The sequence below is a fragment of the Podarcis muralis genome, chromosome 16, assembly GCF_964188315.1.
Source record: "Podarcis muralis chromosome 16, rPodMur119.hap1.1, whole genome shotgun sequence".
NCBI classification, from domain to species: domain Eukaryota; kingdom Metazoa; phylum Chordata; class Lepidosauria; order Squamata; family Lacertidae; genus Podarcis; species Podarcis muralis.
Window position 1 is genome coordinate 38,248,965 of NC_135670.1, and position 27,344 is coordinate 38,276,308.

General features: G+C 45.7%; 1 protein-coding gene and 1 long non-coding RNA gene across 5 annotated transcripts; one reads left to right on the forward strand and one right to left on the reverse strand.

The window, feature by feature from the left end:
- Nucleotides 1–196: 196 nt before the first annotated feature.
- LOC114586676 (uncharacterized) lies at nucleotides 197–10,896 on the reverse strand. Of its 2 annotated transcripts, none has more exons than XR_013391071.1 (3): nucleotides 10,792–10,896; nucleotides 5,330–5,398; nucleotides 197–366 (listed from the first exon to the last, which is right to left on the reverse strand). It is a non-coding gene; the product is annotated as an uncharacterized LOC114586676 (long non-coding RNA). The 2 variants fall into 2 exon arrangements; XR_013391070.1 differs by lacking the exon at nucleotides 10,792–10,896 and adding an exon at nucleotides 10,195–10,278.
- Nucleotides 10,380–26,419, forward strand: CDK2AP1 (cyclin dependent kinase 2 associated protein 1). Of its 3 annotated transcripts, none has more exons than XM_028710376.2 (4): nucleotides 10,380–10,623; nucleotides 22,096–22,202; nucleotides 23,752–23,878; nucleotides 25,119–26,419. In XM_028710376.2, the coding sequence occupies exons 1-4, from the start codon at nucleotides 10,542–10,544 to the stop codon at nucleotides 25,184–25,186; spliced, it is 384 nt and encodes a 127-aa protein (XP_028566209.2). In that variant the 5' UTR covers nucleotides 10,380–10,541; the 3' UTR covers nucleotides 25,187–26,419. The 3 variants fall into 3 exon arrangements, with proteins under 3 accessions (XP_028566209.2, XP_077776956.1, XP_028566208.2); XM_077920830.1 differs by lacking the exon at nucleotides 10,380–10,623 and adding an exon at nucleotides 10,741–10,853; XM_028710375.2 differs by lacking the exon at nucleotides 10,380–10,623 and adding an exon at nucleotides 11,263–11,390.
- Nucleotides 26,420–27,344: the final 925 nt, after the last annotated feature.

Below are 27,344 nucleotides of genomic sequence, written 5' to 3' on the forward strand. Positions count from 1 at the left end.
AAGCCTTGTGCTCTTCTCTTCTCCCCCTTTCTTCCTGCCCAAGGTGGCCCTGCCTTCTGCCTTCTCAGAGCCAGTGTGTCATGTGGGGCTGGGTCTCAGGGGCAGTGGTCACCTCTCCTCCTCCTCGTCCGCTCTCCGGCAGCCACTAAGAGCTGCCATGGGGAGGAGGCGGCAGCACCAGGAGAGGCAAAGTTTGGGATGGCTCATACTTTCCCTCTAAGCTCAGCAGCAGTAGGACTGGCAGGGGAAATCGGGACCTTCTGGGATCAAATCAGAAGCCAGGATTGCTTTTGTAATTCCAGCACTGGAAAATCAGGGCACTTGGAGGATATGACATATGCAGAGGCCATGTTGGTGAAGACACTTCTAGGAACAAAAAAGGAAGGGGAAGGTTTAAAGAAGGTGTGCAATCCACTAGGAACCTTCCTGTTTTGGATAGTAGACGCCTCCTCTGTGATTCGGTACTTTGCAACATAATGATTTGCAAAGATTTGATGCCAATTCTTTTGACAATCCCAGCATCAAAACGGCTTTTAAAATGTAAGCTGGGTTGTTTAGAACATGATTTGTGGGTGAGTTTCTGGGCTACAGCAGCCTTTGTCCCAGACCGTCAGTCAGAATGGCTGATGAGAACTGAAAGAGCCCAACAATCGCTGGCCTACAACTTTAAAACTTAAGCCAGTGGCGTCCAAACTTTTTTCAAAGAGGGCCAGATTTGATGAAGTGAAGGGTCGTGGGGCCGACCAAAGTTGTTGACCTTTTTTTTAGGATTGGAGTTTGGTTTTTTTAGGATTTTAGGATTTCACCCCAAGAAATAAATTGCCAACAGGGGTTGGATTAAACCGACCAACAAGCCACATAAGGCCCCTGTACTTTGGACATGCCTTGCTTAAGCATTTCACTAAATATCTATTTACCTAGAAGACTATACCGGCTCTGTAGTTGCACTTGGGACCAGTGTAAAACTTCCTTCTTCTAAGGTGGAGCACCAAATGGCACTTCCCCCAACACACACCTGTCCTACACAATCAAGGTGTATAGTACCCAAGGCCAAGCAAGGTATTTTGGCACCCGAGGAGGAAAATCCCACAAGGAAAGCTACAGCAACCAATAATTTTGCTGCCTTCAACATCACAAATCAACAGCTTCTGAGACACTCTGTAAGTATCTTTACAGGTCAATGACACGTGTTTTACAAACTACTCAAAGTAAAGTGTGCACCCACTTTCCAAGTCCCAATTTTCAGGAAACCTCCAAGCCTGTTATCTTTTGTTCATTTTAAGTACTCTGGCACGGCTTTTGTCAGAATCCTTTAGAATTAAGAGTTCAACAGAGAGACTCAGTATTTTGTAATATGCATCTCTTAATTTAACTTTATGTCAATCAGGAATTTTCAAACTCTGTGCCTTGAGAAGCAAGAGAGCATTTTCTTAGGCCAGTGGCTCATCTCAGAAGAGGCTGTCTGTTACAGCTCTGCATGATTAACTACTTCCAGGCTTCATTGCGGAAGAGAATTTTGGTCTATCCCAGTATCAAGTATGCATTAATCCATCCTGATACAAAGACCTAGCAGAATTGCCCATCCCTGGAGGGGGTTGCATGTTCTACATCTGCACAACTCACTACTCTGGACCTGCCTTCTTGCAAGCATGCCCTGTGGGAAGGGAGCAATAATTTATTTCCTACAATGAGGCACCAGTGCCAATGCATTTGCAGCCAAAATGGCACTCACTACCTCTGCACAGGATGGGACATACACTCAGTGAAGTCCTGAGGTTTGCAGAACATCAACATTTCAAACAAACAAACCCTAAAGTGGACAAGGAAATGGCCTACATAGCCAAATTAAGAGTGAACATGCTTAGTGGCCATGGAATGTTGACTCTTGGGAGGATGGATGGAATGGAGTATCTTGAAATAGGGCATATATGCTGACTGGAACAATGAACAGGGGAACCCCACACTTCTTATAAATGTTAGGGTTGTGACCAGGTAAGTCCTACTCAGAGAAGACCCATTGAAATTAGTGGATGAGGTAAATTAATGTAAATAGGTATACTCTGAGTTGGACTTAGCTGAATACAATCCTAATCTAGTTTAATTCAAAGTATTACAGAAGGGCCACCTAAAAAAATTAAGTATTTTACAAACTGCCCCTCCTATAGCCAAAATAAACACCAGTGTCTCTCTCTCCCCTATGCTAGAAAGGCTGCAGAGAGAGAGAGAGAGAGAGAGAGAGAGAGAGAGAGAGAGAGAGAGAGAGAGAGACCCGTGTTTTCATGCCTTTGGGAAAAAGGTGTCTCACATTATTTCATATTTTATTAACATTACACAGCAATGTCTCACCCAACTCAGCTCTCGTCTTCTTATCATTAGACCCAAATTCAAACAATAACCTTAAATGCAGAGACTTGCTATTTATCCTGACAAACACGTAAAGCTGTCTCATGGTTTGACAAAGAATGCCATCATGAGAAATCTCTTCTGAGACGAGCATTTCAACTATTCCAATCTAGGAAGAACCCGAGCCATTTAAAAGAATACCTAATAGGGAAAAAAACACACCTTTCAGAGCTCTTCCATAAGAAAAAGAAATCTTTCTACAAAGGCTGTTGGCATCATCTACTCAGGGCAATTCAAGCAAAGGACAGAAAGGAATTATGGAGGATAGTTTCTGGTGCCCTTCAAGATGGTAGCAACCAAACAATCACCATCATTCCTGCCTCTAGCTGGTTCAATCACTATTCTGCAATATTTACAGTGCCAACAAATCTATCAGCTATGCAAAATGGGCCCAGTTATGTACATCTTCCAGACTGGACCCCAGTGGAACCAGATGAAATACTCACAATAATCAAGAAGTTAAGATCAAATAAATCCCCATGACCAGATGGGATCCCTGGTGAACTTTTTAAGCACATTCCAGATTGGTGGGCCCCTCTATTATCCAACTTATTTACTTTAATTGACAAATTCGGGATATTACCACATGTTTGGCTAAACTCCATCATCACTTCTATATTTAAAAAAGGTGACCCGAATCTGCCTGAGAATTACTGTCCAATAAGTCTCCTATCAAACCTTGGCAAGATGTATACCTGATATTTGGAAAAGAAATCTAACAAGATCCTTGGGCCTGAACAAATAGGATTCTGCCATGGCAAATCAACCACTGATCACTGCATAGTCCTTTCACACCTCACGGAAAAATTCATGGAAAATGGGAGGAAGGAACTTTACGTAGCCTTCCTAGACTTAAAAGGAGCTTCTGACCCCTGTGATCTACTTTGGCACAAATTATGTAAAATGGGAAAGGGACACGGGTGGCGCTGTGGGTAAAAGTCTCAGCGCCTAGGGCTTGCCGATCGAAAGGTCGGCGGTTCGAATCCCCGCAGCGGGGTGCGCTCCCGTTGCTCGGTCCCAGCGCCTGCCCACCTAGCAGTTCGAAAGCACCCCCGGGTGCAAGTAGATAAATAGGGACCGCTTACTAGCGGGAAGGTAAACGCCGTTTCCGTGTGCGGCTCTGGCTCGCCAGATGCAGCTTGTCACGCTGGCCACGTGACCCGGAAGTGTCTGCGGACAGCGCTGGCCCCCGGCCTCTTGAGTGAGATGGGCGCACAACCCTAGAGTCTGTCAAGACTGGCCCGTACGGGCAGGGGTACCTTTACCTTTATGTAAAATGGGAATTGACCAATGCCTGCTGTTTTTAATTTAAAAAATTCATTCTGCTACGTTCTGTCAAATTACATGTAACTCTAAAGGCGAGCTGATAAAAAGTATAAATATAACCAAAGGAGTAAAGCAAGGATGCGTCTTGGCACCCCACTTATTCGACCTCTTCTTAAATGACCTGGCTCATCACTTTAAGGATTTAAATGGACATCCACCGACATTATGCCAACATAAAATAAAACTGCTTTTATACGTGGGCGATACTACAATTCTTTCTCATACCCAGGTCGGCCTTAGAAGATTTCTGAACTTGTTTTCTTCCTTCTGCCAGATCAACTCCCTGGGAATTACGAAAAATCTAAAATTATGATTTTTTCTCAAAGTCGTCAAATTGTCAAATGGAGACTAGATAATCACCCCACTGACCAGGTAAAATATTTCAAATACCTAGGGATATTCTACCAGTCAAATTTAAACTGGACAACACACAGGTGCCGAATGATCACCCAGGCAAAATGCCCCACATCTGCGATTCTTCATTTTTTCTTCCTCAGAGGCAACTGGATGGTCCCTGCTGCAATAAATATTTTTAATGCCAAGGTCCTTTCTCAGTTATTGTACAGCATTCCAATTTGGATACAAGCATTTAATAGAGAAGTTGAACAAATTCAAGCAACTTTTCTTTGTAAGATCCTTGGTGCCCCTAAATGCTTAAGTTACTTAGCCTTAAGTGTTGAAACCGGCCAACATCTGATGGAAACCAAAGCATGGCTGACTACAACCAAGGCCTGGCTGAAAGTCCACTTCAGAACAACATCTAACTCCTTCTTAACCTCTGTGCTTGAAGATTGCATTTCCTCTAGATGATATAGAGCAATTCAAGATAAAATGTGTAGTTTGGGCATTGCTCTCAAGAGCCTTGAAGCATGTGACAAAAGTTACATATTCCAAATAATCAAGCAGCTGCTCTACGACCACGAAAGACAGCGCTTGTTACCTCATATGCCAAGATTCTGTTCTCCGGAGGCCTTAGGTATCACCTGTGCCAAATATCTAAAGGATCTAATACAGTACTCACCTCCCATTGAGGAGCCTTTATGCTCATGAGATTAAACGCTTTCCCTTCTGCAGTGACCAAAGGCAGATTCTCACATGCTCCATATCAAGCCCGTTTGTGTTCCTGCAACCAAGAAGTACCTGATTCAATGGACCACATTCTCTTAGATTGCTCTTTACGCAGCAGACCTCGCCAACTGATGCTGAGCAAAATGTTGGACTTCCGGCCTATAACTCCGAGAAGAAGTCAAATGAGGTTTCTCCTGGCAGATCCTGGGACAAAGATATCACTGCTTTAGTAGCCTCCTTTTTAGCCACAACCTTACCCAAAAGGTTTCCTAACGATTCATCCTTTTGGGGAACAGACAGGGCGAAGCAGAATATCTAAGTGCACACAATCACAGTGTGACCTTATGACCCTCAACAACTTCACACTTGTTCTTTTAATGATCCCAGTGACTTGAAATGTTTTATACTGTGATGCCAATAAAGGTATTTGATTTGAACAATAGCCTGATATTGGAAACAGTCCCTAGAAATCCCCATTGAAGTCTACTTAAATAGTATTTGGAATGTGGCTCTACCAGAACGCCTTACTCACCACAGAAGGGTAATTAAAGGCACTTCATGGATGGAAACTTTTGGTGAGATGCCGACTTCCTTTCTTTTCCTTTATAAATGAGACGGAAAATATTTTAATTCCACCATCATCAGCACAAGAATCTCTGCGGAGAGGCTACTTGAATACATAAATAAATGTATTGCTTGTGTAGTATGTATTGCATATGAAACTTAATAAGAATGTACCATTGGGCAAGTTACTGTAGTTAGAGGTTGTTCTTGTATTTAAATGAAAAACAATAAAAATTATTGGGGGAGGGGTGAAAGTCGCCTTCCTATTTAGATAACTTTTTTAGCTGCAATAATGCATCAAATTCCCTCTCTCACATATCCTCCAATATCTCTCCAATGAAAATAGGGACGTATCATCATCATCATGTGCTTTTTTTCTAAAAAATGTTTAGGGGTACTCTCAATTTCCTACTCATACAGTGGTACCTCGGGTTAAGAACTTAATTCGTTCCGGAGGTCCGTTCTTAACTTGAAACTGTTCTTAACCTGAAGCACCACTTTAGCTAATGGGGCCTCCCGCTGCTGCCGTGCCGCTGGAGCACGATTTCTGTTCTCATCCTGAAGGAAAGTTCTTAACTCGAGGTACTATTTCTGGGTTAGCAGAGTCTGTAACCTGAAGCGTCTGTAACCCGAGGTACCACTGTATTGAAATGCTGCCCCTCAATGAGGCCAAACTTAGATTCACAAAATGTTTAGGGGTATGCATCCCCCTGCGTCCCCCTAGAAAAAAGCACTGATGATGATGATGGTACTATTTATATCGTGTCCATCTGACTAGGTTGCCCCAGCCACTCTGAGCAGCTTCCATCATATATAAAACATAATAAAACATTAAACATTTTTTTTTAAACTTCCCTATATACAGGGCTGCCTTCAGATGGGAGTTGGATAAGAAGAGGCAACTGTTAGTTCTACAGGTCATGGGAGCAACCTGAAGGAAGGGAAGAGAATGCAAGTCACTGCCGAGTTTTCTTGACAATAAGCACCTGGGCAAGGGGGTTGCAGTGTTGGGGAGTTTATTGCTGCTATCACTAGGGTTTGGTACTGTTTGGTAAATTAACCAATTAAATGTTGGCTGGTGGGGAGCCATTTAATCAAGGAGGGCTAAATTAAATTGATGAGGCTGTCTCTATACTTAAATGAGGACACACTATTATCTTCTTAAGTAGATTTGGTTTAGGGGTGTTATTGCACAATCACAAGATTGCACAATCACACACCATTTAAATAGCAACGTCCATCAACTCTGGGGGGACCTTGCCCCCTCATATATTTTATTGGGGAGCAAAGGGACCTTAGCCTCTAGGAGTTGGTTCCTACGACAGGAAAATGTTAAATATGACTTCCCTTTTAACTATAAATAGCCACCTAAAAACAAAACCTCCCTTAGAACTCCATCAGCATCTAGCAGACAAAATGCATATGTTAAGATTTTTAGTATAATCCTATGCACTTACTTAAAAGTTAGCCCACTGTTTCCATAGTGTGCATGTGCTCAGAACTGCAGTTTTATGTGGGCAACTAGAGTGCAATTGTATGCTTGTCCACTCAGAAGTAAGCCCAACTGAGCAGATTAAAATCATTATTAAATATATATAAACACACCTGCCTGTACCCTATGTTCATTGTCAAAACACCAAGCTGAGGGCAGGTGGTATGGCAGGGATTGGAACCTGTGATTCTTCAGGCGTCTAGACTCCAGCTCCCATCAACCCCAGCCAGCATCAGGGATGATGGGAGCTGGAGTCCAAGAGCATCTGGAAGCCTTCAGGTTTTCTGCCCCTAATCTCTGGTGTGCTCTTCCCATAAAAACTCATCTGACACCTGTTTTTGTGGGGTGGTTGTATTGGTGCCAGATAACCCCCTTTTTGTTTCCTCAGGTCATTTCAAACATTAACTGAATTTGGTTTGATTCTGTGTTTTTAATAGTCTGTTGCTTTACAACTTTCAGATTCTGCTGTTGTATTTTCTTGACTTACTTCTTTTATTTTATTGTAAGAAAAGGCTGCATTCTTTTTATTCTAAGAAGGCATGGGTGTAGGACATCATATACTTTTGTGGAAACACTTAATATTACAAGTATTCCCAATTTTGCTTTTTAAAATATTTTTGGCAGTTAATTACATGGATTACTTGTTCACCTTGAATCTCTCAAGCAGAAAGAACGTTGGGAACACCCTGAATACTTTTCGTTGGGGTCATTTGCCTCGTTGACCATTTCACATTGTCCCTTCAGGTTTCTAGCCTGTGGAAAGAAGGGTGAGCCAGGGACCCTTCGACCCTCTTGCTTGCTTGACCAATGTTGTGATTTTTTTGTTCCACTTGCGGATTAGCTTATGATTTTTCTGTACTCTGTTGTACATGTTGTTATAAAATGCTGTTCACTATTTCAGGGGCCTTTGGGGTTCCAACGTGGTATGTAAATAAAATGCAATAATAATGAGTAATAAATCTGCCCTTGAATAAGATAGCTGATATAGAAAGAGTAGGTTTTAGAAAAGGGGTGTGTGTGATAAATTGGGGTGCCTTCTAACACACTTAAAAGTTAATTATTTTCAATATAAATATAAATACTGCTGATGGCAGGCACTGTCTGAAGAGCTTTCTCTTCATACTTGCACTGGAAGGAACTGCCACTTCTAAGATGTTGCCACACAAATATAAAGCTCTTTTTAAAAACAAAACAAAACAAAAAAGTTTTTCCCTCTTCAAAACTATCATATAAAGCTACCCCCCCAACTTTTAAGATCTTTGTAGGCCCTGCTCTCTGTGTCCCTGTCAAAGAAAGCAAGGGAGCTAATCACCAGGGGGAAAGGTCTTTTTGGTAGTGGCACCCCAGCTACAAAACGGCTTCCCTGCCACTATCCTTGTTGTCTTTTCTGTGCCAGGTGAAGATCTTTAAATAACTTATACAGTCTGGGCCTGTTTTATTTTTTTTTGGGGGGGGGGGTTGAGTAGTTGTTGTCTTTTGCTGCATGCATGTAGCTTTTGATTTTATAGGGTGGGGGGAATTGCATTTAATTTTTTAAAATAAATTCTTTATTTTAAGGTGACCAAAGAACTTTGTTACTGAATGGCATACAACTATGGCAGATAATGAGTCATATGAAAATATATGTAAATTTAATTAATATTTATTTGATTAAATGGCAAGAGATTTCTGTGATCTGCTGTCAAGCCTACTTGAAAAAGCTATAAAAATGCGAAATATCATTATCATTTGGGCTGTCATCCAAAATGTTGGTTGATTGCTCAATTAATTAAGCCTGCATTAACATGCATATTAGAATAATCGTGATCACATTATTCTGGGGCTCTGTCATCTGCACTGGTTTCCAGACCAATTTTGGGCCCCATTCAAATTGCTGGTTTTAACCATTAAAGCCATAAGCCAAGGTGGAGAACCTTCTCAGCTGAGGTCACATTCCCTCATGGACAGCCTTCCGAGGTTACCTGTCCCTCTGTTGGTGCAGTGCCCTCAGGCCCCTTCCAGAACAGGTGACCCACTGAATTCCTAGGCTTGGGAGCCATCAGCCCACAGCATCTTGTCAGGACTTACCTCCCGTTTCTCATTGTGTGGCCCATCACTGCCTTCAGAGATTAAGTAGCATCACCTGATTCCAATGAAAAGGAGAAACAGCTGGGGAGAGCAAGATGGACCCCTCCTGGGACAACTGCCAAGGAGTTGAGTAGAAGTCACCTCTAGGTTGGGGCAGAACCACCTGAACACCGTCCCTCAAACTCTTAACCCGTATAGTGCTTGAGGAAGATACATGCTCAGTGGTATGAAACCCCACTGAGAGAGCAAGGAGAAGACTCTCCCTGTCTTCCCACTGTAAGTCATCTATCAGGGTTACCAAAACTCTTTCATCAACAAACCCATGTTTGAAGCTAGGCTGAAATGAGTCAAGGACAACCACCTTCTGCCAAGCCAAATACAGTGGTATCTCAGGTTACAAATGATTCAGGTTGCAGAATCCGCTAACCCAGAAATCGTACCTCGGGGTAAGAACTTTGCTTCAGGATGAGAACAGAAATCATGCTCCGGGGGTGTGGTGGCAGTGGGAGGCCCCATTAGCTAAAGTGGTGCTTCAGATTAAGAACAGTTTCAGGTTAAGAACGGACCTCCGGAATGAATTAAGTTCTTAACCCGAGGTACCACTGTAGAAGCTACCTGCCCCCACCCTCTCAAGGACCTTGCTACAAACAAGATGTTAAATATTTAAGACTCGGTCATGTTTTGTGTTAATTATATAAATTAATTTCCATATTAATTTCTGGTATTGATTGATAAATTTACAAATAGATGACCAAACAGGTGATAAAATAAAACTATGAGAAAATAAAACTGTTAGAACAAAACAGATAGGTTCTGAAAGTGAATAAAATATAAAAAGCAAAGGATTTGGTACCACCCACACAAGTAGCACGACATTTTTATTTATAGCCTACTGTGTTTATTATTTAATATCTTTAAAGCCTTTCCTGTATCCTAAACCATGGTTGCATTTATTTATTTTAAATTGTTGCAAATATTGAGTTCTTTTTTTTGAATTGGTGGGGAGATTAAACAACCAAGCAGTATGTACACGTTTTTCAACCGTTCCATGCCCACCCTTTTAATTTCTCTTCCTGCGCTCCCTAATTTTTTGAAACATCCCTCCAAGAATGGCTGCATCTGAAAACTTCTTTCCAAAATTTTTGTTTTTAAAACTCTGAAAACTTATTTTAAGGGGGTAAAAAAAAACTGATGGTGACAATAAAGCTTGCACCTCTCTAGGCAGAAGATGGAATTAATTCCTTCCAAAAATAAAGGAGGGAGGGAGATCTTACACGTTTTGTGCACGGGATTCCACAACTCCCCGGGCTGAGGATCAACTTTTCCCTCCTCCTCCTCTCCCCTCTTTTCGCCCCCCCCCCCCTTCTCTTCCTCCTCCTCCTCCTGGCGATGCAGGGATGCGATCCTGCGCTGCCCAAGAGCGAGCGGCAATCTGTGTACATATAGATGTCTCTCTCTCTCTCTCTCTCTCCATATGTGACGCGGCCATATTTGCGGCGTGCGCTCGTCTCCGGCAGTAAACAAGCCCCAAAGTCTCGGGCAAGACAGACGGAGCGGCGGCGGACAGGCGGACGGAGCCCGAGGGAGCCGCGCCGAGGAATTTCAGGACATTTCGCCGCCGATGTCGCTGCTGCTGCTCGGCATGTCTTACAAGCCAAACTTGACCGCGCACATCGCGGCGGCGGCGGCGCCCATCAGCCAAGGTAAGGCGCCAACTCCGCCGCTCCCTCTCCGGGGGGGGGGGGGGGCTTAAGCGCACCCAGGATCGCTCTCCGGCACCGGCTCGCCTTTTGCAAGAGGCGGGGGGGGGGGGGGGGAGAAGCCCCGCTGGCCCCGGAGGCGAAGCAAGCGCCGCGCTGCGCCCTGGCTACCTGGCCGAGCCCCGCCGGCGGCCGGAGACGGGCTCTCGCCTCGCTCCCGCTTCCCCGCTCTGGTCGGATCCGCCGAGCTGATTCATCTCCGCCATTGTGCACTTTTTGGGGGGCGCCGGCGGAGGGGGGGGGCAAAGTTTGGCTGGGCGGCCAAGCCCCCTCCCTCCCCCCCCCCGGGCAGCCCGGCCAGGCTGCGCCCCGGGAAGCCGGCATTGGCGGCGGCGCCTGGGCGAGGGGGGGGGCCGGGGGCTGGGCGGGGGGGGGGATCAAGGATTGGCGGGTGGAGGATCGGTCCTGACGCCTCCTCCCCCCCCCCTTCCCCTCCATGATCGCCTCCCTAGAGCGGCTGATTGATTCGGATCAAGGCAGGAAGCGAGGCGCGCTGCACGCCTGGGCGAGGGCCGCTGCTGGTGGCGGGGCGCAAGTGCGCGAGGAGCCGGGCGGAGGAGAGCCGGCCACGTGCAGGCGCCCCGCAAATGATACGGTTGAGTTTTTTTAATTTATTGCCTATATATAGATGCATATCCCACCTTTTCCTCCAAGGAGTTCAGGGCTCATTGCCAAGTCTCCGCGTTTAACTTCCACAACAACCCTGGGAGGTAGGTCAGCCTGTGCTTGCCCCCCAGGGGTCGCATCCAGGGATGAGTGGGGTGGAGGGGATTCGCACCGGGGCCTCTCCCAGGTCCTAGTCGACACTCTCACCACTACACCACACTGCCTCTGGTCTCAGGCACCTTCCTGAAGATGAGAACCTTTGGAAGCGGCCTTATTGCGAATCACTATGTCTTCTGAGCGGCAGCGACTGCAGGCTGTTGGGCAGGGAATGATTTTCTCCCCGTCAGCTGGTACCTGAGAGCCTCTTACCTGAAGGTGCGGCAGATGGGACCTGCACGCAAAACGTTTGCTGTAACCCAGGGTTCCCCCAGCTGCTTCATTCAGCAAGCTTCAGACAGTGTGTCCATGGATTTGTGATTTAAGAGCATATTATTATTATTATTATTATTATTATTATTATTATTATTATTATTATATATTGCATTTCGTTGTGTTACAATTTGAATTGCTAGGACAGGCCAGAAAAGCATTAAGTAGTTCACCAAGACTGTCAGCAGTTTTCAGGTGGTCCCTTTAGCAGAAAAGTTTGGGAACTGGTGCTCTGAGAGTGGCAGGCTGCAAGGCAGGCTCACTGCCTGTTGAGTGTGCCATTCAGGAGATGTGTGCATCTGACCGATGGGCATTGCCCCAGGTGAAACTTCATTGTCACCAATATCTACTTCAGCGGCCGTTCTCACATCCAGCTGCCTCTTGTGACCAAGTGATGTTCATGGATGTGTAAACTGCCCCTTAAACAAGCCTTTACTGTTTAGAAAAGTTGGGTGTTTTGAGCTTAATCTTCTTATCAGTTAAACCTGTCATTTGTGTGAAGAGAGAGCCTGGGTTGTTTTCAGTGTTAGTCATACTCCTAGTAGTCCCATTGAAATGAATAAACATTACAAAGGTCCATTAATTTCACTGGGTCCACTTTTGAGTAGAACTTCATTGGAGAAAACCCTGTGTTTCACTTTCACTTTTGTTTCTACTGTTTTACTTTATTTTGCCTTTCTCTTCCACATCTTCCCCTTCCACTAAAAAAGAAAAGAAAAAAGTTTCCTTCGGTTTAACTTTGCCTCTTGCAAACTGCAGAAAGCTCTCTCTGTGTTTTACAATACTTCTATCCAGTGCTATTTTTCTGGAAAAAGAGGTGCTGGAACTCACCTCATTCTCTTAGAATGGTAATGGCGACCACCTGAGAGGTGCTGGAAGTTCCGGCTGGAAAAAAAGGCCCTGCTTATATACCACTTGAATAAAACACCCTGATCTTTGTACAAAGTAAATTCAGCAGGTCTAAAATTTCCCAACTCCTGGTTTAGCGTACTTAGTCCTGAAAGACTCTCACAGCAGCTTTCCCAAAGATCCTCACACTGACAATTGCGTTTGAGGCTGCTGTTGGGGACAGAAGCAGTGTGGTGTCTCTGTGGCTTATTCATGTGGGATTTCCTTGATTGCCCTACAGCCTCTGCCTACTAGGCAACAGAGCCCCCTGAAGTCCTTTGAGGCAAGGGGGGGGGGCAGCTGAGCTGTGGAAGCTGCTTCATCAGGGCAAATGGGTCACTGCCCCACCAGCCTTGTCTTCTTAGAATCATAGAATTGTATCGTTGGCAGGGTCCACTGCCAGTCAGCTTCCTCACCGGGGAAGAAGGTGGGCAGAAACCTAGAAGGAGCTGGCTCTGCCCCTCCTTGGCTTCACCCTCCTGTCGGTTCCCCCCCTTCTGCGCTGCTGGTCCCAGGGGGGTCTGGCCACCACTGCAGCTGGAAGCTCTTCAGGCCTAGATAGAGGCAAACCTGCCTTTGCTGGGAATTGCCAGGCAACCGCTCCCACTGAGGTCCTCTGAGGCAAGTGTAATTATTTCTGTGGTCATCCAGACTTTAAGATAAATTGCTCCAACCATAAGCAAAAGGGTGGGGGAAGTGTATGCAAAGTTCCTACGGGGGACTTCTTGATGGACAATTTCCATTTGCCTCCATTTCTTGTAATTGGAAAGGCTGAGGATTGGACCTGGGGCTTTCTGTACGGAAAGCCTGTTCTCTGCCCCAGAGCCTGGGTCCCCTGGCCTGCCCTGGCTGTGCTCTCCGCCATGCACAGCTCAGCCCTCTGCATGTGGACTCAGAAGTCCGTTCCGCTGTGTAGACAAAACCAGGCAAGTTCAGCAGAGTTACTACTATAACCAGATCCCCTGTCAGATGCAGATTTTTGTGACTGAAAGAGGACCCTGAGAAGGAATATCTGCCCCAAATTGCCATTTGGGATTTCCTCTGTAGCTTCTCTCGAAGGCTAAATTGGTCTGGTGTTCTGGTGTTCCTACAACTCTGAGGCAAATTAGGATTGGAGAGAGTGGTGGGCCTCTGACACGCAGTGAGCTTTACGGCTGAGTTGGCATCTGAGTCACATTCTCCTTAAGTCGGAGTCCACTATTCCATCTCTCTTTCCAAAGCAAGCAGAATCGCTTTTTGACGCGTGTCCTTGAAGGCACGTGTGGAGAATCTTTGTCCCTCCCGGTGTTGCTACAGCTCCCACCACCCCTGGCCATTGGCCATGCTTGCTGGGGCTGATGGGACTTGTAGTTCACCAGCGACTGGAGGGCCAAACATTCCCCATGCCTGCTGTGAGGCAGTGGGTCAGGACTTGCCAATAGGCCATGGGCCACTTTCAGGTGGGTCTCAATGCCACCACCTGCCCACTTGCCCACCTTGTCGCTGCGGCCCACAGCTTTTTGGCTGGAGCAGTGCCAGCACCAGCAACTCCATCCATGCTGAGGTAAGGTGTCAAGAGGGGGAGACTGAGGGGAAAGGACCAAAGGAGGCGTTGAAGGAAATTAGAAAGTGAGAGAAAAGAGAAAACACTAGTATTTCATCATTATCATCATCATCATCATCATCATCATCATCATCATCATCATCATCCACCTTGGCTGTTATTTACCCACCCTTGGCCTGAGGGTCCCAGGGTGGGTCTCAGCAATTTAAGATACAACATCAAAAACAGTTTACAACAAATTGCAATCACAAGTATAGGACGGAGTCAAATAAATAAGGAATTGAAAAGAGAACAAGAGGGGGAAACTCTAATAGAAGAAATGAATGAATGGAAAAGGTGAGGAAGGAGGAAAGACTGACAGTTTTTTGAAGAGGAGGGAATAACTTACAAGTTGAGTGTGAAAGGAAAATGGGAGAAGAAATTATAGGACATGGGTAAAAAATACTTTGAGAGGCGTGGGGTGGGTGGGAAGGGGAAAATATAAAAGAAAAGCTGCTCCATTTACTGCCTCTGGCTCAGAAAAATCTGCTCAAAACTGAGGTTGGGTTGTCACAGTAGCTCCAAAGCAAATTTGAAGAAAAAGCAGTGGCAAAGAATTTACCAAATTTCCAAAGATGGATTGGGTATCTGTAGAAAATTCTATCGGTAGTCGCCAGGGCACGGCTTGATTAGCCCTGCCCTCCATGTGCCAGCATCTTGTGACTGCTGTTTTCAGCTCTCTTAAGTGGGCCCTGGAGGTAGAAAGTTTGCTTCAGGGTTTAAGCTGTCCTGTAATAAGGTATTGTTGAAATTAATAATTGGGACTATCTATTGTTGTAGCAAAAACTTAGACTTTGGTTTCTTAAAGCAAATGCTGCTGATTAAAGAGTTGTTTGAGCACATTTGAAAATTAATTTGTAGTTCTCTCTCTTTCTCTCACTCTGTGTCTATTTTGAAAAGTTGTTTGTTCACTATGCATTTGAACACCCCTTAAGATACCATAACCAAATGTTGCATGTTGGCTCCTAAGATCAAGCTGCAGGTTTTCACCCATGTTTGGACTCAGCTGGACACCATTTTGAATCAAGATGGTGGACTGAACATTTTCAGTCTGCACTGATTTGAACCAGTGATGTCCAAAGGGACCAGGCAGACGGCCTTCTCGGTAGTCGCGCCCTCCCTGTGGAAACCCCCCCCCCCTTCATGCGTCATCCTGGTAATTTGCAATGGGTTTTGTGCAGGAGAATGTCCTGACGGGTTGTGCCCTTCAAGACCCCTTGTCTGAGCCTTGTGTGTTCGCATGCCTGGAACCTTGGATTTGCAAATGTTTTTCTTCAGATTCCTCATTTTGGCTTTGGAGCTTCCAAATAGACCCCTTACCCCTTACAGTGAGCAGAAGCAACATTTTATGTCTTTTTTTTTTAAAAAAACACCTTAATCTGAGTGGTATTTGGAGAGAAGACGTGTGGTGGCAACCAAATCTCTTGGGTGTCAGTGGAAGCCCGTTTTTAATTCCAGTTTCAAACCTTGTGTAGTGATGCTGGTTTGGTTGCCCATCTATCCCACCCCACCCCCGCCCCCAGCAAAACATTTGCTTTCGTCCTGTGTTTTGGACAGAATACGAATTGTGATGTTTTAGATGTGCTTGGAGCAAGGGACATCCTGCAAGAGTTGACCGAGGCAACTGGAACCAGTCGCTCCCCAAATCTCTTACGCTCTTTAACGAAACCTGATAATATAATAATTGCATTGTTATTGAAGGCCCTTCCACAACCATTTCCAGGGATGCTCAGCCTGTCCCCATTTCACCTGTACTGCTGCTTTGTGCCTCATCCATTCTATAGAGAAACTCTTTAGGTGGAATTGGGGAGGGGGGAAGGGAAGTAAAGAGCACTCATCAGTTTCCAAAATGGTTTCTCTGTCTGCTTTGTACACCAGCCCTTCCTCTCGCTAAGCGCTAATGCCAGCACTCTGGCGTAAGGCCAAGGGAGTTAGACAAAGGAGCCCTGGCAATTGAATATCTCGGATTCTCAGTGATATGACTGCAAATGCTCCCAGTCTCTGATTAGGCAGCTTGGCTTGAGCGGTCAGGGCTGGAGGGGGCCTCTCTCAGCCATCCAAATGAAATACTACCCCCCCCCCTTAACACACACACACACCCCAGATTCAGACCTGTAAACTCTTAACTTTGCTTGCAGATGTGAAGGCAGATTTCGCTTTTTAAATGTAGCAGGAATTAAGAATGATTGCTGCGGCTTCCCTTACTCTCTTAGCCTGAAAAAGGCTGAAGGAAGAATGCTTTCCTGGTCAAATTTCTGCCCGTTGTGCTAATATTAAAGACACAGGGATTCTGGTTTTGGGGGGGGGGACTTAACCCCAACCCCTTCTTCAAGCCAAATGTGTGGGAAATCCAAAGCCAATAATCATCAGCTGTGACCCACCCACCGCTGTGGGGCTGGAAAGTTTTGAAGGCCACTGTAGGTTCAGTAATGTCTTTTCTCTCCTCTCCCCCAGTGTCTTCCTGCATCTGACAGTAAGTGTCCTTATGCATTCCAGGTGGCTGTGATGTGTGTGTGTGGGGGAGGCTTTTAAAGGGCTTTTTTGCTGCTGTTAATTACCCACTTAACTTTGATTTCCCCATCAATTAGGAAGGAGAGAGAAGGCAGCTCCCAAGCTCTGCAGAGGGGAAAATTTACTATACTGATGTGTATAACCTCTCTTAAGAGTGTCCCCATTGGACCTTGATGTATGCTCGCCCCCCTGCCCCCCCATTGGTTGCCCATCACTCTGGCAAAGTTCCTCATTAACACCGTTTGAGATGCCAACATTAAAAAAAAATCCTGTTCCTGTGGCTTTATAAACAGCCCAGCATATGGAAATTAAGTGGGGCTTTTCTTGGCAGGGAGCAAAACAATGGAAAGGCAGAATTTGTCCGTATCGGGCTGCTGTTGAAGACACAGGAGCTTCAACACTTAACAGTAAAAAGAAATAAAAGCTGGCAACTTCAATACCAGTTCTTTTCCTTCTCTTCATGGTTCCCCTGCAAGATTAGCCACTTTTCGTTCTGGCAGGACTCCTGAGCCTTAGAGGGAGAAATGCAGCCGGCAAACCCTTTTCCATTGCGACACTGCAGTTGTTTGATAGTAAGCAACACCTGTTGGATATATCTTTCATATTATTTTCTTAAGTCACATTGAGTCATGCGCATTTGTATAAATAAAGCATCTAGCAAATTTCTTGCCTTGGTCATGGCCTGGATGAGAGCCTCAAACTGAAGCTCAGTCCAGATAAGACTGAGGCGCTGCTAGTTGGTGGATCCCTAGACCAGATGGCGGAGAGGTTGTCTGCTCTTGACGGGGCAACACTGGTTCTGAAGGAGTTGGGTACACAGCGTGGAAGTCCTCCTGGATCCTTGGCTGTCACTTGAGGCTCAGGCAGCCTTGATGGCACGGAGTGTCTTCTGTCAGCTTTGACTGATGGCCCAGCTGTACCCTTATCCGGACAGGGACAGCCTAACTTCTGTTGTCTATACTGTGGTAACTTCTAGGTTAGATAACTGCAATGCCTTTTACGTAGGGCTGCCTCTGAAGATGGTTCAGAAACCAGCTGGTGCAGAATTCAGTGGCCAGGTTGCTCACTGGGCAGGACGGTTTCAGCATCTAATGCCAATCCCGGCCCAAATGCACTGGCTGCCATTTAGTTTCCTGGTCCAATTCAAAGTGCTGGTTTTGATCTATAAATCCCTAAGCAGCTCAGGACCATAACCCCTCAAGGCCTGCCTCTCCCCTTATGCACCGACCTGGACCCTGCAACCATCCTCTGAGGCTCTTCTTTGTGTGCCTTCCCTTCAAGAGGTCTGGAGGGTGGCAACACGAGAACAGGCCTTTCCTGCAGTGGCTCCTCATTTGTGGAAATCTCCCTGAGGAGGCTCATCTGGCGCCTTCATTACGTATATTTAGGCGCCAGGTGAAAACATTTCTCTATGACCAGGTGTTCGGCTGATTAACATTCTATGGTTCTTAAAAATGTGTTTGTGGGAGAGAGGAGTTATGGTTTGTTTCTGTTTTATGATGTATTTTGTGTTGTAAACCTGTGATCTTCAGATGAAGGGTGGTATACAAAAGATACTATTACTATTAATGCTACTGCTACCAATGTAATACATGCCCTGGGAACTTGTGGTGAAGGACAGGTAATTAACAATAATAATTTGCCAGTCATGTGGCTATTAATAGCACAGGAACCCTATCAAAAAAGAGAGGGGAAATCCTAGCTGGAAGCCACTAACTATGCTGCCTGCCCAAATTATTTATTTATTAGTTTTATATACCTTACCTTTGCCTAAGGTATATTACCGTGGACACGGATTCCCCACTGGAATGGACTGACTGGGGCATCTGGCGAGGGGGGTGGGCTCCTGTCCTCCCGCTCCACCTTGGCATCCTTGCTCAAGAGGGGTTTGTTTTGTTCCTCCCAGCAGTAGATTTGGACATGCTTCATTCTGGATTGTTTGGGACAGAGTGCCGGCTGGCTTCTGGGTCTTGTACCAAGCAGGTAGGGGTGGGGCTCCTGCACGTTTAATGGGCAGCTACGCCAGCTGAAATTCCCAACTACAATTTAGGTAGTTCTAAGTTGCCAACTTTTAAGCGCTTGCTGAAAACTTTTCTATTCCTCCAGGCTTAAGCAGGCAGATGAGAGGTACAACCCCTCACAATGGTCTACTGATGTTTGTTTTTCATTTCTCTTTACTTTTAACTTTTTTTGATTTTATTGTCTGGCTTTATGTTTTTATATTGTTGCAAACTGCTACGATATATTTTTATGATAGTTGTATATTATTTTTTATGATTTTTTGTATTTTATGGTTATGGATATTGTTTATGTATTTTGTTACGCAAATCACTTGCTATGGATCTTTCGGATAGTAAAGCGGTCTATAAATGGAAACAGCAGCAATAATAAGAGAGTAATAATGCCCCAGTGTATGGGGTGTTAGGCTTCCCTCTGTAGTACCTCTGGTGGGGGACGCGTCATTCTCCTTCTGGGGTAGTTTGTCTACCAATGGTCCCCACTCTGCACTCAGCTCTCACCTGTAGCTCCTGGAAGCTCAATATGCAACAGCTGCCACAGCCCGGGAGTGGCTTTGACTGGTTGGCTAAACCAGGCAAGGGTAACTGATGGGTCACAAACCCTCAGTGAGTTAGGGACTTCCCTGCATGCAAAGACAGACTCTGGCGGATTGAGTGGACAAGACCAATAGTGGGTCCAACCATGGGCGTAGCAAAAGGGGGGGCAGCTGCCTCCCCCTAAATCAAGTAAAAAATAATAATACTTAACTAAGTGGCCAATTGTGTCGCAGATAGCTTGGTTCTGCCCCCCTAACATTGATCCTGCCCACCCTAATATGAATCCTGGCTACACCCAGGTCCAGTGGTCAAGAAGGTGGTTTCTGCACATGCTGTAGAGAAAAATGAGGGTTTGTTCACCTGGATGGTGCCTTGTACACCTCCTTCCAGCACCTCCTGCAACCAAGCTGGTGCCAAATGTCTTGCTTTCCTTTCCTTTGGACCACACCAGTGAGACCCGAGTGTGAGTGTGTGTCTTGTTGTCTGGGCAGCCCAGGACCTCCACATACTGCCCAGGCTTGTTCCCCAAGGAGGTTGCTTTGGTGCCGCTAATACAGCCGTTTGCTTTGATTGCTGGAGGCGCAGTGCATTGTCTTGAGACAGACGGATGTCAAGAACAACAGTGCCCCTGAGCTATGGCCATTCTATGAAAGGAACATAGGAAACTGCCTTAAGTCAGACCATTGGTTCCTCTTGTTCAGTGTGGTCTCTGCTGTGTGGCAGCAGCTTGCCAGAACTTCTCTCCCAGCCTTTGCTGGAGATGCCAGGGAGGGGTGGACCCTGGGGCCTTCTGCACGCAAAGGATCAGGAGTAGCTGATGCTCGTTGGGACTGGTGGGGCAGAAGGTGGCGAGCTTAAATGGTTAGCAGCACCTGAGCCAATGGCAGGCACAGGCAATTCATGCTACCTTTAACCACAGTCACCTCCTTTTCCCTGCTGAGTTCTGCAAGGGCAGCGCTGAGGCTGATGAGACAGCAGCCGACAGGGAATGCCAGTACCACCCCCCCCCCAAAAAAAAGACTAGCTGTAGGAGGAAGGCAAGCAGGTGGGGGCTGGGTGAGGGCAGACTGCCACTGAGCGAGGGGCCCTTCGCTAGAGCAAAGCCAAGCCCATGCTATGCCTTTGACTGCCAGAAACCATCCCAAATCTGCCTCGGTAACTCCTACCATACTTTGCTGCTTTCCAAAGCTGGCCACATCTCGGAGCAGGGTTGCCCTTTAAAAGTTTGGCCTGGATTTGATGGGGTGCAGGAACCCTTTCAAGATCCGGGGCTTTCAAAGCAAGCATGGCTATGTTTTTCTTTCCTTCCTTCCTTCCTTCCTTCCACCCTCCCACCCGCACCCTCCATCTGAGCTGAGCTGGCACAGCGACTAATGCGGCCATCTGCACTGTGCAAGGAGGGCTGGCACCGCAGCCAAGTCCAAAACCCTCCTTTTGTTCTCGGGGCCTGCTGCTGCGGTGCTGATAAGGCGCGCTCTGTGTTGGCCACTATGTCTTACTACGTCTTCGAGGCAGACGGCAAAGGATCAGGTAAAGGCACCCAGTGGCTTGGCATTGGGGGGGGGAGCTTAGGGGGGACAGGGACGCTGGCTTAAACTCATCAGCAGCCTCTAGGGCAAGCTTAGGTGCGCTATGGGGGAAGACGGCCCCAGGAGAAGGTGCAGGGGGGGAGAAGACATGCCAGTCCGGTTGGAGATCCTCAGGGCCTCCCTTCTCACCGCGTGGCCTCCCCCACCCCGCATGTTTCCTGAACATTGCACGTTGCGCTCTGTTTTACAAAGGGAAGGGGCCTTAGCTCCTTATTGGTGAAGAGTACAGTGGTACCTTGGATTACAGACGCTTCAGGTTACAGACTCCGCTAGCCCAGAAATAGTACCTCGAGTTAAGAACTTTGCTTCAGGATGAGAACAGAAATTGTGCGGTGGCGGCGGGAGACCCCATTAGCTAAAGTGGCACCTCAGGTTAAGAACAGTTTCAGGTTAAGAACGGACCTCCAGAATGAATTAAGTTCTTAACCCAAGGTACCACTGTATCTGCTTTGTCTGCAGAAGGTCTGGGGTTCAATCCCCAGCATCTCTCAGTGGGGAGATCTGCTGACCAGCAGCATGGCTACGACTGAGTTAGACAGACCAGTGGTCTGTTTTGGTCTTCATGTGTGTAGCTGAACAACAGGCTGCCTGTGTGGGCACACCTCTCCAACAAATGGCTGGTGTTCTCCATTTTGGCAGCACTCATTGGCAGTCTAGGGGAAGGGCTAGCCTGGCCAGGTGAGGAGTTTTGCAGCGATAGATGAGGGGATAGCGAAGCAGCACCCAGTCTGGGACACAGATGCCAAGGCTACAAATAACATTTTATTTATTCCCATCCATTTCCCTTTCCCCTTCTGCTCCTACAAGTGACCAGCATTTCTGACAAAGGCCTATTAACCTTGCCACATCAGTTAAATAAACGGTTATTTTTATACCACATACAGACTTTAGGTGAGCTGTTCACTTGTTGGACGGTCTCTCCATCTGCAATATAGGGAGAATAATGGTGACCTACTTTACAGGGTTCCTGTTAGGATGTCCAAGATAATCTATGTGAAGAACTCTGAGCGCCTGGGAAAAGCTTTCATAGACAGCAAATGTCAATGTATTATGATTGCCATGGTGTCTTGTGCTTCTACTGATCAGGACAATGTGGTGTTTATTTTTACCACTGCATTAGCATAGCTGGCAACTGTTAGCGGAATGAGGAAGATAGGTACTGACCTTTCAAAACCAGAATGTTTAACCTGCTAGCTTTGTATCTTACTCAACATTTCATAATCATTCTCACTTTGTACATTTTCTTTTTCCAAAGCTGGGAACGTCCACTCTCCTTCCACGAGCATGGCAGGCTCAGGGCAATACAGACAGCTTATAAATGACTACGGACCCCCATCTCTAGGTTACACACAAGGAGTGCAGGTAAAAACTTCCAACATTCTGGGCTGCCAGCAGTGTGTCTCTTATGCCATTTATTCATTCATTTATGAACGAGTTCCCTTGAAACTTCCCCAAGGGTTTGACAATAAAAAACATATATAAGGACAATTTCAAATCCGACAGAAACAGACTGGGATAAGAACCTCATTTGAAAAGACTTGTTGAAAAAAAGGGAAGTTGTCTATATTGTTAATTTATATACGTACACCACATACAGTTCCAAAATAGTAGTTTGCAAAATATAAAAACAGAGTGACAGAAAAGTTAAAATACTGTATAAATGTCCCCAATTAAAACAGTGCAGCAATTAAAATCTGGAGATGGGCTGAGAAATCGAGGAAATGCCTGTGTAAGTCAACAAACTGGTTGTGATGTCACTTAATGGATTAAATTTAAGTGGATGGATTAAAATAAATATTACAGTTTCCAAACAGAAGTGATATTGACCAAAATCAGCACTGAGTGACTATGTGATTCAGGTACATGGCGTTTTTGCTGTGGGTGTGGCATCTAAGGCTTCATGTTTATTTGTTAACAAGCTTCTGTTTTTCACAAGCGTCGACTCTACTTTTAACCTGCTCGCCTCAACGATGGCATTAATAAATATTTCAGCTTTCACGTTCAAGTTGCTTTAAAGGTGCAGTGCTCACTATTTGGGGCTTCCCTCGGGCTTGATCCGGAAGCTGCGGCTAGTGCAGAATGCTTCAGCACGGCTGCTGTCACGAATGAGACCCTGTCTGCATAGAACCCCTCTGCTCAGAGATCTGCATTAGTTGCCCATTTCCCATCTGCTACCCAGACAAGCTCAGTGTGCTGTTATTAGCATATTAAGCCCTCAACAACCTGGGAACCAGTTTACTCGCAGGGTCGCCTTACCCCTTACATGCCCACTCAACTGCTTTGATATGTGGAACTGGAACACCTGTAAGAAATAGTTATCTTGGGGGGGGGGGGTGTTACATATTGTAACTCCCAGCCTGTCAACACCAGACAGACGTCTGATTGAAACCTTTTCGTTTAGGCAAGCCTATGCAGATGGCTGTGGGCATGATTCCAGCATTGCGGGGGGTTGGACTAGATGACATTTGGGGTCCCTTCCCACTCTAATATTCTATGTGAAATGTTGATGTCTTTCTTCTTTTTAGCTACTATTGATTTTAATGATCTTTTAAATATTTTAAAGGACCCGTTTTTAACTGTTTTTATTGATAATGTTAATATTTGGTAATTTTGTAAGCTGCTTAATAGGATTTCTTACAATCAAGCAATATATGTTTTTTAAAGTACAGTAAATAAATAAAATAATGAGGGGGAAACCCTCCCGTCCCGATATGGCCTGCACTAAACAGCCACTTTTAGACTGCAATTCTGTGCATGCTTTCCCAAGAGTAATCCCCACTAATCAGAGCATGTGTAGGATTGGACTGTCACCCTGCAATTTATGAATTGATTAATTTGAGCTTTATTGTGGTTTGTTGGTTCTTGTGACTTGCTCTGGTCTAATTCAGATCCCATTTCTTTCTGCTGCCAGGGAACGAGTAGCAGTCAAGTACCACAGAGCAAGTATGCAGAACTCTTGGCCATCATAGAAGAATTAGGAAAAGAAATCAGGCCTACATATGCGGGAAGTAAAAGTGCCATGGAAAGGTTAAAACGAGGTAATGAAGCTAATATTGAGAGACATATTTTAGGCCGTATTATTTACACTAAATCACTTGACTTAAGGACCTAGTCCACAAGATTGTGAGGAAAAGGTCAAAAAACACAATCTCTGAGAAAGGTTTATTAATAAGAGTGGTCCAGGTTGGGCTTATAGTGGCCCAGGAGCTCCCACTTTAAGACAGAGTAGAAACGAAAACGCCACCTAGTCCCACCCAAAGAGAAGGCTAGCCTGTGCAATTCATACCAAGAGCATATGAAGTAATATATGACTTTTAACGTATAGGCGCTGTGGGTTAAACCACAGAGCCCAGGACTTGCCGATCAGAAGGTCGGCGGTTCAAATCCCAACGGGGTGAGCTCCCGTTGCTCGGTCCCTGCTCCTGCCCATCTAGAAGTTCGAAAGCATGAAGTGCAAGTAGATAAATAGGTACCGCTCTGGCGGGAAGGTAAACGGCGTTTCCGTGCGCTGCTCTGGTTCACCAGAAGCGGCTTAGTCATGCTGGCCACATGACCCGGAAGCTGTTCGCCGGCTCCCTCAGCCAATAAAACGAGATGAGTGCCGCAACCCCAGAGTCGGCCCCGACTGGACCTAATGGTCAGGGGTCCCTTTACCATGACTGAAGACTGTTTGTTCTGATACCTGGCAACTTCTCCCAGCCCCAGTCAGCATAGCCAATGATGAGGGCTAATGAGAGTTGCAGTTCAGCAACATTTGGATGGCACCATCTTGGATACACCTGGATTAATGGGTTGCTATGCGCCTCTTTCCCTGGCCACCTAGAAACATGCTTTGCCCCTCTCCAAAAGTATTTAAAGATAAAGCTTTCTTCCTTACAAAAAATGCTGCAATGGTCACTGAACCGCTTCAGAAAAAGGGAGAAAAATGTAACTCAAAGGCATGCTCCACCAAGGAAGTTCTCCTGCAAATGTCCCAGTGAAATGAAAAAGCAGCTATACCTTCATATGAATCTGGCAAAAAGTCAATGCCTCCCAAACTGTACAGTTCTTAAATCAAGGTGCACTTTCCCTAATGAGGCCTCCTGCCGCCGGTGCCCTTCCACCGTTTGGATTCCGTTCTTAGACCGAGGTAAAGTTCGCAAAGCGGGACACTTCTTCCAGTTTTGCGGAGTTTGTAAACCGAATTGTTCGTAAACAGGACTGTTCTTAAACTGAGGAACCACTGTATTGTTTTTGTAAAAGTGAACACAAGCAGACTTTATGTTACTTATTTTGCAGGCATCATTCACGCCAGAGGACTAGTTCGAGAGTGTTTGGCAGAGACTGAGCGCAATGCAAGATCCTAGCATCTCTTCCCATGGCTGCAAGAGTTTTCCACCTCTTATGAAAAAGGGACACCAGTTCCTTTGGAGACTACAGAAGGCATTCAGAGAGATCCCTTAATTTGACTCTACCACTCCCCCCCCCCCCCACTGCCATTTCCAAGAATGTGGGCCGCAATCCAAAGTAGCACTTGGGAGGCAGCCAAGGGCTTGTGTGCCCAGTGGAAAGTTTGAATCCCCCCAACAAATACATCCAAAAGCAGCTCACCATCCAGCATGGGGGGCATTGGTTTGAGAAAGTCCAAAGGTCCCCTTGGGTGGATAAAACTTGTGCTGTCTTTTTTTCTTCTGGATCCTGGCCATAGTCAAGAAGATTATCCTCCTTCTCATTTAAAGTGGAGTTTGCAGTATTTTATTTGAGGCATTAGTTGAAATTTTTTATTTAAAAACAACTACATTCCTCTCTCTTAATTCTCTGTTCTGCCTCAGGTTGCTCCTTCAACTAACAGTATTCCCCATATCCAGTGGTTTTCAAACTGCATTCTAGGAAAGGTCTACGGCTCCTTAGCTTTCTAGGGACTTCTCAGTAACAATATCAGCAATGTTGGACACGCTCCCCTGAAAAGGGAGCTCCTCTGCTGCTGCCAGTATTCCTGTGTAATGTAAAAGGAGCGCTGGTTATGTTCCAGGTTGCAAGGTACGGTCATGTGGGGCATTGGCAAAGCTAAGCAGCTCCAGACATCACACCCCATGGATTGGGTGTACACACCCCCGAGTCCTTTGCAGTGCAGCAGACTTCCTATGGCAAACACTCAGCCTTTGCAGAACAGCAGAGGAGTAAAGGGCTGCTTGAAAGCAAAATTTGAAAACAGCCGCCTTAATCCTCAAGCATTCATTTGGCTTCACCACTAAACCATTTCTTACCCAGACTCCTTTAAGTTTGAGTACAGATATTGCTTCTTGTTTTACCAGCTGACAGCCTAATTTCTAATTTGGTGCACGCACCATAAATTTTGTTCAAAAATTATCCCCCCTCCCCATCATTTTGCATGATTGTTAGTGTTTCCATTAAAAGTGCATGAGTTCTACAAAAAGACTATTCTAACCTGTCACAGGCCCCAAAAGCAACTCTATTCCCCCAGATTTAAATTGTAACTTTGCCAAAAAAAAAAAAATCCAAATAAGTGACTAAAACTGTTATTTGCATCTTTGTATGTATTTATTACTTGACGTAATAAAGCTTATTTTCATTAACAATTTGGTACTGTTAAGCAGCAGAGGCCCAATTACTCAAAAGCATTAAAGCGTAGAATTATTGGAACATCTGAGAGATCCCTCAGGAAATCCAGCATAGGAACTCAGTGATGTGGAAGCATAAAGGATAAAGATAAGGTAAGCAAGCATGATGAGGGAATTACCCCTTACACCATTCTGAACATGCAATATCCAGTGACATCACACAGGCCCATTGAGCTCGGTGAACTTTATTGGTCTATAAAAGAGCTTTCCAAACTGTGTCACAACACGTTAAGTGTGTTGGCTGCAAAGTGTAGGTGTGTTGCACAAATGCTTTTATAAGGGGTTAGTTTGGCTGTCAGTTTGCTAGTAAAAGTGAATTACCCTGTTGCGAAATATGCATGTATAAAGTTTGTCACCAACATGCAAAGACTGAAAAGCTCTGGTCTATGACATAGTTGGTGAACAGCCAGTACTACTCATGGGTTCCCGTTTCCCTCCAAATCCACTTTCCAGCACTGTCAACTTTAAAGAGATGGAGGCTTCTGCTGGTGGGTGTTCAACCTTCCTGACTGACCACCTCTACCTGACCAGAGTGTATGCAACCACCCAAAAACTCTGAGGAATGCTGGAAGTGGCAGAAGCCACCTTGACACCTTCACTTGAGCTGAGAAGCCTTAGCAGAACTGGCTTTCATTATACATTATATAGAGCAGAGGTGGAAAATTTGGGACACTCCAGCTATCAGACTACAGTTCCCTTCACCCTTTTCCATTGGACCTTGATGAACAGGGCTGATTGGAGCCCAACAAAATATGGAGGGCCACATCCTTGCCTTAGAGGGTTCCACTGGCCCCATAAAGTGCCACCACCATTTGCCAGGAAAGGGAGTTGCTGCTCTGTTCTCTGCTGTGTTTAGGCCATCAGTTAGCCAGAGTGAGCTTCA

Bases quoted from the DNA above. Each gene is read 5' to 3' on its own strand.
- CDK2AP1 (XM_028710376.2), top strand. From the start codon at position 10,542: ATGTCGCTGCTGCTGCTCGGCATGTCTTACAAGCCAAACTTGACCGCG. The intron at 10,624-22,095 runs GTAAGGCGCCAA...CTTTTTCCAAAG, and splicing joins GGCGGCGCCCATCAGCCAAG to CTGGGAACGTCCACTCTCCT. The intron at 22,203-23,751 runs GTAAAAACTTCC...TTCTGCTGCCAG, and splicing joins GTTACACACAAGGAGTGCAG to GGAACGAGTAGCAGTCAAGT.